The following is a 19255-nucleotide window of genomic DNA, read 5'->3' on the forward strand; positions in this document are numbered from 1 at the left end:
TGCTGAAATTTTGACTTTCAGCTGCTATTGCTCTATGAAGAAAATGTCGAGAGCAATAATTTTTACACAGTAAGTCTTAGAATTTGTCCCTCTATCAATTCCAATGTCAGTCTTAAGTCCTCAGTGTTTCACAAGCCCTGGCTGGCTCTGATGCTAGCTCTCAGAAATAGCTCAGAGAATTTGGCTAAAACTTGTTTACTTGAATAGCACTTCCTTCCCCCAACTCACTTATGAAAAAACCCGGGATGTTAACTTACACTTTTATTTAAAGTTCGTTCAGCCCCACCGTGCGGTTTGTAAGGTTTTTTGCTTTGTAGGATAGTTCTACAAACCCTTTATGAAAGGAAGCATCCCCTCTTCTACAAGTGTTGTGTAAAAGGAAGCTCTACTCTCTTCTACAAAAACTTTAAGAATTCCTCTCTTCTACGAACACTTTGTGAAGGGGAGTATTCCTCTATTCTACAAACACATTGTAAATAAAAGCGTCACTACTGCTTCATGCTTCATTTTACAAAATGTTTTTCAGAGTGTTTGTAATACGAGAGATTAACGCTTACATTTAATGATTTACGTCAACGCTACCTTCATTAACTACGTCATAATAGTATGTTGTGTTACAAGTATTGTAAAACAAAATACTATTTCAGTCTAGTACAGAAGTGCGATTAGTCAAATAAAGACTAATCGCATGAAGTGCGTATAGCCTTTTCGTTTATTTCATTGATTCCCACAATCACAGTGTACCTATGTAAATATTGCGATGCAGTATGTACCAGGGCTTATTATTAGGAACAAAATTCTGAACATTCTTGAATGTTCCTATGAATTCCTGAAAACAATTCCGAATAATATGTTCCACGCCCCTGGTATATACCGCACCTTACACATTACACGATCCATTGTAACATTCATTCGCTTCGTGGTGTTGATTATATGTCGATAAAAAAAACTTCCTCTAATTAGCACAAATGCAAACTATATAAATGTGATAGTAACAAATCTTGCGCACATTTTAATATTTTACTAGAATGGAGGCATATCTTATCTTTGCGGTATTCAACGTTATAGTGGTTTCACTTCATTAATAATAATATAATCCGAAATCGGTTGTTGTTACACTGGTCGTTCTTTCAAAGTACAAATTGATAACAAAAAATTAACATACGAATAATTGGTTAGGAACACACAACAAATCACGCAATCTATTCAAATATCTCGTTAAGTGAAATGAAAAAGTAGACGAAGAACGTTTTATTAGATAAAAAATGAGGTTTGTTTATTGCGATCAATGTGAGATAATAACCAGAAATACTAGAGGCTGGTTTTGATTGAATATTATGCAAGGGTACCTCTATTTGCAAGGGTTCAAATATGACTTTTAGATCATATTCAAGGACGTTTGAAATGCTATCCACGTAAAAACGAGCCGTCAGAACAGTCGGAGCGTTTGCTGCGACTGAGCCCCGTACAAGCCCGTACATCCATTGCGCACGTGCCCCTAGTTCGTCCGTCGCCCTACTCTTACCGTAAGTCTACTGCGGCTGTAAACGTTGGTAAAGTAAAATTCTTATGAAATGTGTACGTCTTAAAAATTGCGCATAGCGCAATTACGAAGCCCCGTACGACTTTGTAATTATCATTTTCATCGATTTATATTGTTTTTACAAAAATCCAAAATGGCGGCCGACGGCCATTTTGTTAGGAGGTGGAATAGTACGGCTGCTTTGCATTCGTTAGTATCTTTCAAACAAAAAAAAATCATGAAATTCGGTCAAATTATACTCGAGATATTAACAAAAAACCACCATCTTCACTGTACGGCCGAGTAGTGACATATAAGCTCACTCCAAGAGACCTAGCTCACGCTCCGGTAAACCGAATTTCATAAACTTTTTTTCCCTGATTAGTACGGTCAATACCTATCTAATGAAGCAAAATCTATCTAAATCCGTTTAAATTTGGCCAGCCTACATGCAAAACGGCTTGCCGCCCTGTACCTAGTTCACACCAAGGGGTCTAACTCACGAGTCGGTCATCCATTCCATAAACTTTTTTTTTTCGTCGATCAGTATTGTAAATACCTTTCATTTGACGTATCACTGAAAAGTGTAGCCTTTAAATGGCCAGAGATATCTTCGGAAAACGTTAAGTCACTTATGGGGCCCCAGCTCGGGAGGGGTCGACCCAAAATCGCCCATCTTCGAACTTAGCCTCACTATTTTGACTATTTTTCAGGGAAAAAGAAATTTTGAAATCGGATTTGATTTACTCAAGATATCGACGTGACAGACGGACGGACAGACGGCCAAAATTTTTATTGCGGATTCGTCATCTATGAACATAGGCAAACACTTTGCCCTTACCGTCTGCTTCGAATTCCATCAATTACACACGGTATCGCAATCCTATAAGCCCCTTCGTACTTCGTACGGGGCTAAAAATTCTTACAAATGAATGAATGAACGAAACTTAAGTCAAGTTACGTCTGAAACTACCGATCTATTAATATGATTTACTAAAAAGGGGGTTAGTGATCATATATAATCGTCACACACGTCATTCACTATTAGTTTAATTTATTAGGACGGCCATAGCACTGCTTCTAGCACTAACGCTCATTTTCCAACGTCAAATATGCTCCATGACTCCTATCTTTATGAAAGAAATGCAAGGCCTATTTTGATTGCATAATTCCTAAAATATTACTTATATTCATGCTGGGAGCATCACTGATACGTAAATTGAAAATACTTTTGAACATGAACGCAAACAATTCACGCCGTAAGTGAGCCTAAAATTTGAATTTTAAGTGAACGATTCGATGAAAAAGTGAACCGAAAATACATCTCAACGCTTCATTGTATGACAATGACGCTACGTTAGAAAGACCTCCGCACTTTCCATTTTGAATTTCGACCGCACTTACGGCGTGAATTCCCCTGCAACCTAGCTCAAATAAGTTATGCAAGAAGCCACAATTAAAAATTTTCAAAAAATGTCCCTGCCTTTAATGGTGGATTCCAAGGTAAATATAGTGAGGAGGTAATGCCATTCAGACGCGCGGCCTAGCATATAAGTTCGATGCCAATGACATCTTTTTTTAAAATGGTTGACTACGATTTACTTGTATTTCACAAAAATATTTTTGCTATCTCACAACAGATGGCCCGACTTTCTATTCCATTTTTTGCTTTCAACGAAGGGATGAGATGGCGTTTATATCGAACTTTCGTGCCACCGCGTATCTGATTCGGTTATATATGGCATTATCTCCTCACTATATTTACCTTGGTGGATTCCTTCGTTTATACATTATGTTCATAATACGGTACTCTTCAACGGAACCTAACTTAATTTTTCGTTAAGTTGTTGTTAGCCTCAATCGCTTGACGTAAACTGCGTGAAAATCGCTCGTTCAATTCATTCGACATGTCTGACATGCTCCAGCTGTATAGCAATTATTTGTCAATTTTCACTAGCGAATTTTTGTCAGTTTTAACAAGGCTACTCATATCGCAGACATAGGTAGAGGAGAGAGATGGAAAGAGACACCTTTGACAGTTGTCACTTAACGAAAAACAATTGCTGTACAATTGCCCCTACTGATGAACTGAAAGCTGTGAAATTTTCAACTAATTTTTGATTTCCTTGCTAAACGGTGTTGACTTTTGTCCACAAATGGGTTTGGGTTTGAGTCCAAATAACCATTGCCACTGAAGTGGCATTTCTAGGAATTCAGGTACATATACAAACTTTGAATAAATGATTCCGCCTACGTAGCATGTTATGGAGTAAAATATGTCTTTAAAAAAACGTGTGAGAATGTTCATGGAGTTATTATGAATTACGATAACGATTTATTATTGTGGTTACCAGTTTGCCACAAGTGAGTACGATAATTGAAAAGCCAAACATTTAAAATATTTCAGTCTTTCAGTGTTTATCGTGCATATCATGTTGCTAAATAGACTGAACCACAATTCATTGCGGACATAAAATGATGTTAGAATTTTAGAGCAAATATTTTGCTCACCAACTTTGCCACAAGATTTTCACAATCGAAATGATAAAAGTTTCTCAAAACCGAAATATGTGAGGTTGTGAGGATCTGAAACGCAAAATATACATGGGACATTTTCCTTCATTCGTTTTCATTTTGTTGAATCGGACCATTTCTTCTCGTTAAGTTAACAACAAACAGAATAAAATCTTGTCACAACAGTGTAGCACATGTGTGTACGCATACATTGGGATGCTGTCGAATCCTCAAAAATTCCAATCAGTAAAACAAACGTCTATCAGCCCATCATTCTCACATTACAGATCCACCTGACAAGAAAAGAAGAAAATCCGAGGGGGATTTTATCTTGTTAGTTCTGAAATGTGCTCAGTGCCGTGTCTAGGACACATCCTTAGTCACAGTTGTATTTTTCAGAATTAGTGTGAAAGAGCTGGTGGCACTTCAAAAAGTTTTTTATCCGTGCGGGTGAATAACTGTGATGAATTGAGATTATTTAGTTGAAAAATTAGTTTTGTGAAAAGTTTCGGTACGTGCGCTGAAAATTTTAGGGCCATCTCCCGAAGCACCAACGTATAGCTACGATACTGTTTCGATCACAAATCCACCATATCCTTTGCGTCTCACTTCAAAACTAATCGAAAAGAAATCCGATTTTCTTCATCCTTCATCCAAATCGAATAAGATTGTAAAATTTCCGTGAAAATGTTCTTTTGTTTTGGATAAAAACGATTTTGGACTTTTTCTCTAAACACAGTTAAAATGTAAAACTTACGAATTCGACGTGATGTCCTGGTGGGAGCATCAGAAACTTTTTAGTCTCGCTGATAAAATGTTTTTGTTCCGGTTGTTCCCAAAACAAATTATTTACCAAAAACCCAAAAACAATGCGTGTATGGGGTGGTGGCAACATTTTCTGTTTCAAAGTCAAAAGCATGTGCTTTGCACAAAATTATGTGTGGTGGGTGGTGGAAACCATCAAGTATATATAAATTTACAATGTTACTTGGAACCTACCGAACACATCGTGCAGAAAATAACTTTCAGAAATAATAATTGAAGTTTACTCGATAAAAATAAGGAGTTCATTTGCTCACGTTGAAAATGTCCTGGAATGGTTATTTGTTTACCAAGGGGAAAACAATGGGAAATTTGAACATATACGAAAGTTGTTGGAATTTCATATTTTCTCCACAAGGGGAACACATAATTTTACATACTACATGCGTCAAAAACCGTACTTTTCATGTTTCAAGCAGTACTTTCGACGCCAGACATGCAAAATTCATTACATAACTATTGAAAAGTCTCGTTTTGTATGTTATTGACCTCGGCTTCGCCTCACCCCATTGGAGAAACAAAAGTTGAGAAAATACAAATTTTCTCACCCAAACTGTTATCAGGGAGAGCATCAAAAAAACTCTATCTTCTAACCGCGTTTAAGTGAAGAAAATGAGGTTATTCACGCCGCATGGATGGAAAATTATTTATGCATTTTCGTTCGGCAGTAATAGATTTAATGTCATTTGTTGAGCGATTTTAATGAACTCCATTCACCTGCCGTCTAATATCCTTATAATGCGTCATTTAGAAGCATTTATTATGCATGAACTGAACGCTGGTTGAATTATAAAGTGGAAAGTACCTATCCATCAGCAAAGTATAGGTACAGACAGACTAGACAATGTTTACTGGATTTAAGTGTCTCCGTGTGTACATCTGCATAAAATGTAATATAATCGAATGAACATTATACCTCCACACCACTCATTCTACAAGCCATCCGACAACACCGCACCAATACACATCACGTGACGTTCGAAACGAAAATTGCTTCCAAGTATTATTCGTTACACTTGCGTTGAGATGAAAAAGTATTGCTTCCATGGGAAATAAATGACTGTACGTACACATAAAGTCAGGAAATTCGATTCACATATAACCGAAACGCGCTCTCGGATCTGGTGTCGCTCGGATTATGTAATGGGTGTAACGTATTCTCTGGGTTGTTTGTAAATATTGTATTTGGTTGGTATTGATATAAAATTCAATGCTAAATGGATAATCGATTTAATTCCTTCGATAAGCCCAGCTATATAAGCTGACATTGCCCTTGTGAGATTCTTTCGAAATAATATTAAGATGGGAAAATAATTGGTTGCCGTCATCAAAGCATTTTTTCACTGTCACAACATTATTTTAGCCATGAGAAAATGGTTGGGATTTTTTTTTTCGGATTCAATCTACGGGTAATTTTATACGGACGATTCAATTTCCGATTTTTTTCAATAGACAAAAGGGAAACGGAAATTATAAATTTTTCCTTTTGGTTTTGCCAAATCTAACGATAAGTAAAGTAAAAGGTATTCTGCCGAAATATACAGCTCCATTTGTCCACTTACCATTTCAATAATCTCAGCCAAATCGTCACTTGGTTGCTTGATGGTAACATTGAATCCAACATCTGCGGCTGATTCTTTGGTCTCTTCTTGTGGTATCTACACGTTGAATGGAAGAAAAGTGGCGAAATTAATGCTTCAAGTCATAATTTCAAAGAAATAATAACGGAGGGCGTTGCTATCTCCCAGACCTCTGTTATCATTTGTAGGTAGGGATTGCAAAACGAACCCGTTTTGAAAAACCCCGGTTTCGGTTTTTCGAGCGAAAAAAAATGACAGAAAAAGTATTAAAACGTATATGAGAATTTCCTTACAAATACTGCAGGGTCTACATACCCTTTTTTCGACTTAAGCCCATACAAAATACGTATATGGCAGTCTATGAAATTTCAGTATATCACCATATACGTTTTTATACGTGATCAGTATACCAGCATATACGTTTATATCCGTAATCAGTATATCTCCATACACTTTCTAATACGTAATTTCTTCTAATCATTTCTTTTGTAATAAAATTCTGATTTAATTTTATTTAATTTTTGAAGAAATGAAATACGTTTCAAGGAAATGAGTTTACGTGTACAGTCTTGATTCAGCTTTTTATTCATCATATCGTCGCTCTCGTTACAAAGTGACGTATACGCAAAACCGTTAAGATTTCGATAATTATGAGAGATTTCAAGTTCATTTTTAGATAAAGTGGTTCGGGGAGGTTTGGTAATTAGGAAACTGAATGAGATGCCGTAAAAAAATTAAATGTACGTGAGCGGCCGCACTGTATTCCTAAATGATAAGAGATAGAAGGTTGGTTTAAAGGACAAGTTGGTAGAGAATTTTATTCTGAACAAAAGCTGTTATACAAAGGACTGCATCAATTATAGCTGTGAGCCGCCGTACTTACATTTAAGTAGCATTGCGGTTTATCGGATATTTTTCGATTTTCTTTTTTTTTATAGCAATTGTTAGGTTTTTTCCAAATCCTGTCTGGAATGTGTGAGCTTTCAATAAAAAGTCAATAGCCCTGTGAGCGGCCACGAAGAGAATAGAGATAGAAGGTAGGTGAGAAAGGTGGAAGATGCAGGTTATAACAAACAAAAGCGAACAAAGTTTTTAGTATTTTACAGATGGCGGTCAACAGCCATTTCATTTCTTTCAATAAAAGCGGAAATTCATAAATTAATTTTTCTTCATTGACAATTCGTAGTTCTAAAAAAATTTAAAAATTTAGTACAAAGAACGAAAAAAGTGTTTTTTTAAATAAGTAACAGTTTAAAACAGTTTTTAATTTTTTTTTTATATTAAATGTTTTTCTATTAATTTTTTTTATATTTCTTATTAATTTTGTTTTTATTAAAAAATTTTAGTTAAACCTTTTTGTTTCTTCTTCTTCTTCTTTTTCAGCCTGTTTCTGTCCACTGCTGGACGTAGGCCTCCCCAATTCTTCTCCATTCCGAACGATTAGTTGCCACTTGTTGCCAATTTGCGCCTGCAATTCTCTTTATACCATTACTCCATCTCTCTGGTGGTCTACCTCTAGGTCGTGTTTTAGGTGGTCTCCAGTTCATGATCTTTTTGGTCCAACGTTCGTCCGTCCTTCTTGCAATATGTCCCGCCCAGCTCCACTTTAAAGATGCTATTCTTTCCATGACATCAACGACTTTTGTTTGTTGTCGAATCCATTGATTTGTCATTCTATCTCTGAGCGTAATTCCAAGCATACTTCGTTCCATAGCTCTTTGTGCCACTCTTAATTTATTTTCGGAAGCTTTTGTTAACGTTAACGTTTCCGCTCCATATGTGAGCACAGGAAGGACACACGTATCGAACACTTTACGTTTCAGACTATTGTTCATTTTGCAGTTTGGTTGTCTAGACCCAACTTCAATTTGTGACCTAGGTACACATAACTGTCGACTCGTTCCATGACAGTATCACCGATTTTAATGTCTCTGTCGTCGTCAATGTTTGTCATGATTTTCGTTTTCGACAAATTCATCTTGAGGCCGACTTTGTTTGACTCCTCATTCAGCTGTTGCAACATAATTTGCGCCTGATCTAGATCAGCTGCCATCAGGGAGATGTCATCTGCGAAACGGAGATTACTCAGGTACTCTCCATTTATGTTGATACCCATTTCACTCCAGTCTAATTTCTTAAAAACACTCTCCAGAATCGATGTGAATAACTTAGGTGATATGGTGTCACCCTGTCGTACACCTCTGCCAATTCTGAATTTTTCAGTGCTTTTATGAAGTTTTATACACGACGTAGCGTTTTTATAGACGTATCGAATTGTGTTGGAGTATCTTGAGTCTACTCTGCACTCGTCTAATGAGTCCAATATCGACCATGTTTCCACTGAATCAAAAGCTTTTTCAAAGTCTATGAATATCAAGACCACAGCAATCTTGTATTCATTGCATTTCTCAATTAGCGTTCTCATCACATGTAAGTGGTCGTTTGTGCTGAATCCTGATCTAAATGCAGCTTGTTCAACAGGTTGGTAGAAGTCGAGCTTCTTGGTGTTCCTCTTCGTAACTATTTTCATGAACAACTTGTAGAGTGTTGATAAGAGACTTATGGGTCGATAGTTTTCCAACTTTGTTATGTCTCCTTTTTTATGCAGCAATGTTATCACTGCATTTTCCCATGCTTCTGGTACTTCTTCCCATTGAAGACATTGATTAAACAAAGTCGTTATTGCACCCAATAATGAGTCGCCACCTAGTTTAATGGCTTCCACTGGAACACCATCTTCACCGGGAGACTTTTTGTTCTTCATTTCGGCTACTGCAGCCTGTACTTCATCAATAGTTATGTCAGGCATTTCTTCCGATCCTACATTTCTTATTATTGGTCTATCTTCGTTGGTATTCGTCGGATCTGGTCGAACTGATGAGAATAAATCTTCGTAAAATTCCTTTGCGATATTTAATAACGCATTTCGATCCGTTTGAATTGTTCCTGTTTTGTCTCGTAATTTGAAGATTTCTTTTTTTGCGTTCGTCATTTTTGACCGTAGGACCTTCATGTTGCAATTAGCTTCAATTGTGTTTTGAGCCAGTTGGACATTATATTTTCTTAGATCTGATTTCACCGCTTTGTTGATAATTTTTGTCAAGTCCTGGTATTCTACGGAATCTCTTTTTCCGTCTTTTATCAACTGTACTCGGCTTGCGATCAGATCAAGAGTTTCTCTACTGAGTTTCGACTCTTTCATTTGTTTACATTGTTTTTAATTAAAATTTTGTAATTAAAATATTGTTGATTTAAATTTTTTAGTGATTAAACCAAAAAACATTATAAGTTCAAACATAGCTGATTCTCATTAAACTTGATGTGATCATTGTTGCTTAGCACGCAGAGCACGTTATTTGTCCAAATGTGGCAAGTTTTTATAAAACTCGATGTGATCATTATTTCTTAGCACGCGGACGTCACCAGTGCATAGTGAAATTAGGTCGTTGTATTTCGCTGCGGTAATTTTTATCTGTTCAGAATTCGGTTTACCTAGTTTGCCGACAGTCTTTTTCAATGTAATCGATTGGTACTTGTTGGAAAGGTGACTGTTTTTGTAAAACAGAGTGTTCGGGGCACTCTTTATAACCCGAATTTCCATTACATCAGTCCAATTTATGGTACCACTACCATCGTCATTTTTCCTAGCAGACAAAATGTTTAGCGATTGCGAATAGGATTTAAAATCCAAAAAATCTGTGAAGTTCATCGAATGAACTTTATACGGATGTTGCATACGAGCTTTCGCGATGATCGATGGCATTTCGGTGGGTACCAATTTGTCGATTGCATCATCGAGGGCTGTTGATATAGCGCTGTGTGCCGAATCACCTTCGTTCTGTCCATGATTCGTTTCAAAAAATCGTAGGCTCACCTCTTTAACGTTTTTGCTTGCACGAACAAAATACAAGAGCATGGCAGCAATAATGGTATTCTTATTTTGTCCAGGGCAGCCATCGGCAAACAAATTGACTTTGATGTGTTTGGCGTCGTCCAACGCTTAAAGATATAAAAACACGCAGGATGCTATTTCTGATGATCCTCTTCGACTATGGGTCTCATCCCAAAAATAACAATCGCAATCCTTCGAACCCAGTTCGTACACAGTCAAATTAAATGCTGTTAGTCTTCTCTTATAGAAGACTAATGACTCTAGCGATATTGGAAATGAAAATACTTGCTCGAGATCGAACACTGGAGATGCTACGAACGGCGATTCAATTGATTCTTCTTTACATTTCGCTTTGATTTTACGAATGGCCTCTTTCTCACCAATATGTGATGTGTATTTTACCTCTAGCTTGGCCTTGGTCGCTTGGTCACCTGTTCGGTAAGTGATACAAAGCGTGCACTGATCTTTCTTCGAATGATAGATTTTTATCGTGGAAAACTCCGCTATACAATGTGTAGCCAACCATATTTGTTTTGTCAACTTGTTCAGCGCAAAACATTCGATGCATTTTTGACAAGCTGAAGTCCGAGCTCAAATATTCACGATCTGTATTCTGTCTGCAAAAGTGTGACTCGATTCGAGGAAACCTATCGATATGCTCATCCACGAGCTTACGTATAAGCGCATCACGATCTCTGTTGCAGGCTACTCGACCTCCGCGTTTCTCGGGCTCTAGGATCCCAATACTTTGGTGCGTCTACTTCGTATAGTTAAGAAATACGTGTAAGTATCCTTTCGTCTGGAGTTTTCTCCACTTCTATTTTCTTTCACAGGATCTGATTCAACATGCCGGCAAATAAATTCTCGTTGGTCTTTATGATTTACCATTGCGTAAAATCCTTGGAATATTTTGTTTCTATCGGCATTCGAGAAAGTGTGACACAATTTACCGTTTTGCTTGAAATTTCCACAGCAACGTTCGCCAATTACTTTCGGTGGCACCAAATTGCATGTGTTAAATTATATGTATCCGACCCCATGAAGACGATTCTTGCTATTTAATTTCCTGAAACTCCCCTTTGGACGTTTTGGTACTCTTTTTGGTATTTCTCGTGGAGCTCCGTCGCACACAAAATCTTCAGGAGCCGTCTTAGTATTTGTGGTGGAATGTTTATTTCGACGAGTGATCATTTTCAGCGGGAAATTTAGGCTAATCTATTAAGAGTTCTAGTTGCAAATTGGAACATAATCATTAGGATTTAATAGATCTTACACTCAAGATTTGGTTTCTGAATTTTTTGATTACTTGTACGCTGACTTAGAAAACAGAGAGTAGTTGAAACACTTAATAGTTGGATTTTGAAGAAAAATTAAAAATTAAAATTACGACCGGCGTCTTTCCAACATTTGCTTTTTGCTAGATTCTGATTTAAATTGAATAAAAAATAATTTGCATTTTGACATGTTGACTCAAACATAGAAGATTTTTTAGGTTTGTTGCATGCATACAGCATCTCCATCAGTAAAACATTGTCTTTTAAAATAATTTGTTTATCAATTTGTGACGGTCACCAGCCGTCTATAATTTATAAGTCGGTGGATGGATTTATAGTGAAAAGGGAAACAATAGGACTATAGTAGATCGTGGCGTCAACCAACATTATTGCAATTGCTATTGAGAGATATGTGGTGTGTTGTCATAATCTGTTGTTCTAACTTTCGGAGATTTGCTATGCTATGCAGTATTGAATATATTCGTGTGCGTGATAAGAAACAATGATCACATCAAGTTGTATAAAAAAATGCCACACAGTGTGTGGCACACACCAAACAGTCTTTCTCTTTTTTGTTTATAGGACCGTTGATGAATTGGAAATGAAGGTTCTGCATGCATACTTCTTTTTATATACGTTTTAGATTTCGGTGCAATCTACAAATTCACTTTTTTAGTAAACCGCAGGAACATCGACCAGAATAAAATGAAAACTTATTCAAAAAATATACAAAATTATAATAAAAAATTCAGAAATTCAGAAAGTAAAAACAATCAACTCTATAGTTATTTGAATTTAAATTTTCTGTTAAAACTGTAAAATCTATTTCTTCATCAGTTAATCAGAATACTTTATACTTTACATTAGACACAAAAAACGAAAGAGGTGCTTTAGTTTTTAATTTCTATTTATATTAGGACTAAGCAAACATTTCTTGCTTTTATCAAAAATCTAAATAACCAAGTCATAAGTGAATCGACCTAGGTATTTCGATTCTTAAAAGAAATCTGCAAAGTTAACAAAAATGTGTTAACTAGTTTTTGAAATTTACTCAATTACGATGTAACGAATCACACTTTCGCTTCTTAGAACTGAAACGGTGGCTCAATATCGTTATCGGTACAACATTATTCTTTTAGAAAATTTTGTGGCGACGATATATATCGTTAGTTGCCTCGCCTGTTAGATCTTACCTCATCAAGGGTTCCTCTTTAATAAACCAACGCAACACGCTTCAAGTCAATCCAAAATGGCGACTAAATCATTGGAAATTATGAAACAAATTCTACTTTTCAGTGTCATATTATTTGCTAATTCCTAAGACCTAACAAGATACAGAAGATATCCTAGCGAGAGAAACAATACACAGAGACCTAACGAGAAAAGATCCTACACAGACACCTAACGAGAAATGAACCTACACCGAGACCTAACTAGAGAAATCAACAATAATGTGAAAGCGATAAGTAGAATTTATTTCATGAATTTACTAATGATTCAATTTAAAATGTTAAGGTGAATATTGCTCTTACCTCGTAAAATTCATGTGACAGATATGTTGCCCCGACAAAAGCTAATCATAGACTGATAGTTACATTAGTAAGTACACAAACGTATTTGATTAAATACTGGTCACAGTATAAAACCATATGTTTAAATACCGATAGCAGTATATAAACATATATATCATATGCTGAATGCTAATAGTATATCAACATATCAACATATCCTTACTTATACTGAAAAGATACCCGTATATGCTTATATGTTTTAAGTCATTTTTTTCGCTCGGGTTTTTACGTCTAAAAACCGCGGTTAACCGGTTAACCGCGGTTTTTCTGAACAGCAAAATCTAAAGCAAATTCTTACAAAAAGTCTAATTAGCTCCACTACTTTTTTTCAGTAATCGAAAGGTAAATTAAACTCCAAAAAAGCCTTATTAGAAACGAAGTTGCTATTTGCAGGCGCCTGCCAGCCAAGAATATCGGGCCCTTATATACATTACAATTCAAATTTTAAGTTATCCTTTTTACTTTTACGACTATTGGCAGGAGCCTGCGCATAGCATTTTCCTTTTACATAGACTGATGGCTGGCGAAATTACAATTGCTAAAAGTTTCTCATATGCAAAATGAGCACCAGCTGAATATCACCAGCTGGTGTACAAACAAAAACACTTTGTATTGTATCGTAATTTCTAATATTCGTAACTTGACAGTTGCGTGTATAAAATCCTAAAAGAACCGTCAAGTTATGAATTCTTAAAGTTACGAAATGCTTGAGAATCTACACCCTGGGCTCCGATTCTCGATACATTCGTAACTTGACAGAATATGTCAAGTAACGTATATATTTGGAGTTACGAATGCACGAGTATCGAGGCCCTGGGCGTTGATTCTCGAGAATTTAACAGTTGTCAGTTGTCACCTAGAAGCCTACTTTATGTCAGTGTTTATTTGAGTCTATATTCATACAGTATATTGGATTGCTTATTTGACGTTTCGAAAATGAACCACTCCTGCCTGGTTTATTTGACTCTGTCAATTTTTAATTTCATTTATTTCCAAAAAAAACTTCTTAAATTAAACACACAGCGTAGCTCCAGTATCTAGACAACAAGGACAGCTAGCAAGGCGAAAAGTACCATGAGGTGATGGTTGTAACTTAAATCTTCATATTAAATTCTTAAACAGGTAGAAGTGATATTTGCTCTTTATTCGATCGTGATTTTCGTTTACAGCTGATTTAATTTAATTAGAAAATTGATTGAGGGTAAGTGAATTTCTAATCGTTGGCGGAAGGCCATTAAATAGCGTCGGACCAGAATAAAGCAGGCAACGTTTACCATAGTTCGACGAAATCTTAGGTTTCTTCAGCAAGTATGAATACCTTGTTTGGTAGCAATTAAGATTGTCCGAGAACTGCAGCGAATGTGTTTCAGATCATTGATACAACAAAAAACGAATTCGCAGACCGCGTATTCGTACATTCGCTGTACACGACTCTGCCGTGCTTTAAGGTGACAACTGTCAAGTTACGAATTCTTGAAGCTTGGGCGTAAATTCTCGTAGCGTTCGTAACGCTAAGAATTCGTATTTTGACAGTTGCATAATTAAATACCATAAGAACTATCAAGTTACGAATGTTGTAAGAATGGGCGCCATCTTCTGGCGTTGTCATGTGTACAAAAATATTGGAAAAAGACATTAACTTGAGTCGGAGAGAACAGGGACAGGAATTTATTACCACTATCTCAACCAGCCAGCAAAATAATTTTGTAAAACAATTGTGGTTATTAAGATGTCTACAGCACAGGTCCTTATATAGCAGGGCGTGTTGTAAGTTTGTAATTGAATTGCAGTAAATTACTGCCAGTAATTCATTTAAATTTCCTCAGACATCAACGACACTATTTACACTCATGTACCCTGTAAATCTTACAACATACATGAGGCAAGCCACCGAAATCCTTAATGGCTACAATGAATCACTTTCCTTGGATTATTATCGTAATGAAATTTCGGTCGTTTTCATGTCATCACCACATGGTTGGTGCTATATTGCCGCACATAACGGAAAAACATGTGTTTTGACTATGGCTCATTAATCTTTTACAAAATCCATCTTAATCTCACCGAAGTTTAACAATCGACACGGTATGCTGGAAGGTGGTGTGCACGGTGTAAAAGAAAATTTTGAAAACTCAGTTTTTGGTGTGGGTTGTTTTAAATTTGTGTGCCGTTTTACGTGCCACCACGTGACACCACAATATGATCACAAAACACTATGTTCCGTGATGATTATGAAAGCTACACCAATCCACCAACTCTTTGTGCTTATCCGTGATGAATACCGTATAATATGTCGATCGAGGTGATGATGTAAATAATGGGATTCGGGTATAATGCTGCGTAAATCGATGTTAATGATGACTGATTGAGATTGGTTAACATGTTGGTGACACTTTATTGTCTTTATGATTTACTGATAAAATTTGTAAGAGTTCGATTTACTTAATTGTTGTTCGCACCTTTGTAGACGTGCTGACGATACGAATGCGCCGACCCGTAAACGACGGAAGGTTCAAGGTTTCACACTTATAAATGATTTTTAAAAAGTGAAACTATTTCGTTTGAAAGTTTCCCAAAATTATAATCGAGGTTCACAGGTTCTCTCAAGGTTATATTTAGGTTCTCAAAGTAGGGGCTGTTGGTTTGGACTAGCCAAAAAACTTCGTATTCTTTAAAGGAAAGCTATTGGGGATTTATTTCACTGTTTCGCAAATGTATCGAGGGCAACATTACTGAAGGACATAACCATCACATCTATGGAACTACATACTTTTCATAAATTTTCCCCCTGAGACTTTCGAGTTCGAGAAATCCATTGTTGACGACTACCATTTTAGAATGTCGCCTAGAGGTTCTATATCTTGATATAAAAATGCTCGTCATTGACAGCTTGGAAATTGCGACAATATGATTATTTGTACACATTTGAGGGCAAAAGCTATGCCGAGGCAGATTGGGGAAAGTATAAATCGTTAAGAGAATATATAAACCTTCTTGCGGTTATTACCCAGCTCGAGTCCAGAGCAGATGTGGATACGTCTATTGCTGCACTGACGAGATTGATAAAAGAAGCAGAGAACGCTTCGATCCTGATAACTTAAAAGGTTCTTCGTTTCCCTTCTCTTGACGCCTCAATCTTGAGGCTGATAGCGATTAGAAATTTCAAACGTAGACAATGGCAACGTTCTAGGCATCCGACCCTGAGAGAGGAAGTCAACTCACTTAATCGGCAGATTAAAACTGAGGTAAAATCCCTGAATAATGAGATTTGGAATGACAAGTTGTCTCGGATGAATCACCATTCAAATCAGTTCTGGAAAGTCACGAAAACTTTGAAAAATTCGTTTGACAAGATTCCTCCATTGAAAACCCCAACAACACTTTTGTTCACTGACTCCAAAAAAGCGGAGGAAATCGGTAGCGCTTTCTGTGTACAACGAAGCCAGTGATAACGTTACGGAAGCTGCTGTAACTATGTCGTACAACAATATAAACTACTTTAAGCCAACTGTCGAAGAATCATGTCTGCCTACCCTCCGCGAAATTTCTCGATTGATACGAGGATTGAAGAATAATACGAGTCCAGGAGACGATGGTATCAATAATGTACTCTTGAAAAAATTACCCAAGAAAGCTATTATTTGGACCATGCATATATTCAGAGCATGTTTCAGATTGTCTTACTTTCCTGACATCTGGAAATGCGCCAAAGTTATACCTGTCCCAAAACCCAAAAAAGATCGCACTCTCGCCTGCAGTTACAGGCTAATTAGCCTCCTAAACTCCCTCAGCAAAATTCTTGAGAAGATTATCTTCTCTAGGCTGAAGGTCCACATTTCAACTAAAAAGATATTCATGAACGAACAGTTTCGCTTCCGCGCTAATCATTCGACCAACCATCAATTGCTTCGAGTCTGCAAGTACATGAAAGACTCACTGTTGAAGAAACACTCCACAGGTATGATAACGTTTGACATTGATAAAGCCTTTGATTCTGTTTGACACAAAGGTTTACTGCATAAAATGTTCTTGATGTCGTTCTTACTGTACTTGATTAAGCTCATCCAATCCTTCTTAATGCATCGCACCTTTTATGTCTCGGTCAATGGTCACAAGTCAAAAACCTTCCAAATAACCCACAGTGAAAAAGCTTTCTTTGCTGATGACTCATGCCTCTACCTATCGGCGAGATCGCCTAAAAAGATTGTTAAAAAGCTAAATGCTGCTGGCAAAGAGCTCACGGATTTTGCTACGAAATGGAAGATTAAGCTTAATGAATCCAAAACGAACTCAGCTTTTTTCACCAGGAGAACAGCCCAGAAGTGGCTCCCCTCCGAAGGAATTACTGTACGGGACTCTAAGATTGTTTGGAGTAACTCTATTAATTATCTGGGTTCCAACCTAGACAAGACACTGACATTCAAAACTGACACTGACCTCATTTCCGATAAAGCCCACATGTATCTTGGAATGCTGTACCCTATAATAAATATGAAATCTAAATTAAGCTCATCCAACAAATTTCTGATATTCAGAGCTATAATACAAAGTATACTTCTGAACGCATGCCCAGTATGGGGTAACTGTGCGCATCATATAGAAAAGCTTCAAATCATCCAGAATAAATGCCTAAAAATAATTTTAAACCTCCCCAGGTACCATAGTACATATGATTTGCACCATCGTGCAAACATTCCCAAACTTTCTCAACAAATTTCTAAAATCAATCTTAATTTCAGAGCTAAGCTCGCTAGATCTGAAAATCCCCTCATAAATAATCTATGAACAACCTCCGACTGTGATATACCAAAATTAAAATTAAAATTAAAAATCTTATTCGAAGTTTTTTGAAAATTTTCTTCGGCCTGATCTTATACTTATACTAGTTTTTAAGTTGCAACTAATGTAACCAAATTATGTTATAATAAAGAAAATGAAAAAAAAAACACATATGAGGGGAGACAATAGGTAATTCCAACTTGAGCGAATTGCGTTCCTTCCTTCGCTCTGGCATTACCTATTTTCTCCCCGAGATGAGCATCTAATTTTTTATCCGTGCGTGGAGTGAATAACCGTTAATCAATTTGTTTCACCATTTTTTAAAACCTAAACAACGAGACAGTTACAAAGAGAAAAAAGTCTTGTTCACCCCACGGAAATAAGAGTTAAGAAAATAAAAATTTTCTCACCTGAACTGTCATTAGAGAGAGCGTCAACAAAATGCCACATTCTCACCGCATTTGAGTGTAGAAAATAAGGAGGGGTGCGGGAAACAGGAAAAGTAGGAAAATATGCAGTTTTAGCTACACTCAACGAATAGTGCTCCAAAACAGCGACAGAAATTTGGAGTCAAGCTCCCTAAACAAGGTTTTCGTTTAGTTTTCTGTTTTTCAATAGTTTGTCCAGCATATCTCTGGAAGTTTTTGCTCAAAAATGGAGTGCGATATGACGAGACGAGACAAAAACTCGGGTATGTAAAACTGTAGCTATTGACGAGGAAGCAAGCAAAACTTCAGATTTTCCTGTTTTCCCACACATCCTAAGGATTATTTTTGCAAAGCAAAATTTATGTTTTACTCAAGTTGCAAAATCTTTCGGTTTTTCGACCATATCTTTCAAACCATCATTCGGATTCGGATTGACTTTATATGAGGCTCAAAAAATCACACCTAAGTCTTAATTTCTACTTACGAAAAGGCCACTCCGCGCGTGTCGCTTCAGTTTAGCTAAACCCCGCCACTTTTCTATTGTTTAAAGTGTAAACGGAGTGCATTTCCGTTAGTGGAGATTTATACTGATTATAGCTTTCAGACGACGGTTCCAGAGATATGGTAGTTACGACCATTAGTAAAGTAGGTCGGTATATGTATACACTTGCTGAAACTTACTTGATTTTTGTCAAGTTTTTTTTCTTCATAATTTTTAAATAATTCAAAGGCTTGGGTAGACCTAAAGCAAGATACGGCTTTCTATTCCTCAATATCAAAGAACTTTCAATAGATTGAAACTACGTAGATCAAATCGAGTCGTAGATTCGATAAAACTATTCCGGGTATGCTTGTCGTCTGTGAAAGGTTTTT

General features: G+C 36.7%; 1 protein-coding gene and 1 long non-coding RNA gene across 2 annotated transcripts in view; both read right to left on the reverse strand.

Moving 5' to 3' along the window:
* LOC119081926 (cGMP-dependent 3',5'-cyclic phosphodiesterase-like) overlaps nt 1–19255 on the reverse strand; it is a 75707-nt gene that overhangs the window by 49218 nt on the left and 7234 nt on the right. Inside the window, exon 3 of the mRNA XM_037191179.1 lies at nt 6421–6516. Coding sequence (XP_037047074.1) covers nt 6421–6516 — 96 coding nt within the window. The remainder of the gene's footprint in view (nt 1–6420; nt 6517–19255) is intronic.
* LOC119081931 lies at nt 6982–13175 on the reverse strand. The gene is made up of 3 exons (XR_005088554.1): nt 12760–13175; nt 7791–7803; nt 6982–7016 (listed from the first exon to the last, which is right to left on the reverse strand). It is a non-coding gene; the product is annotated as an uncharacterized LOC119081931 (long non-coding RNA).

The sequence above is a fragment of the Bradysia coprophila genome, unplaced genomic scaffold (assembly GCF_014529535.1).
Source record: "Bradysia coprophila strain Holo2 unplaced genomic scaffold, BU_Bcop_v1 contig_373, whole genome shotgun sequence".
In the NCBI taxonomy this organism is placed as follows: domain Eukaryota; kingdom Metazoa; phylum Arthropoda; class Insecta; order Diptera; family Sciaridae; genus Bradysia; species Bradysia coprophila.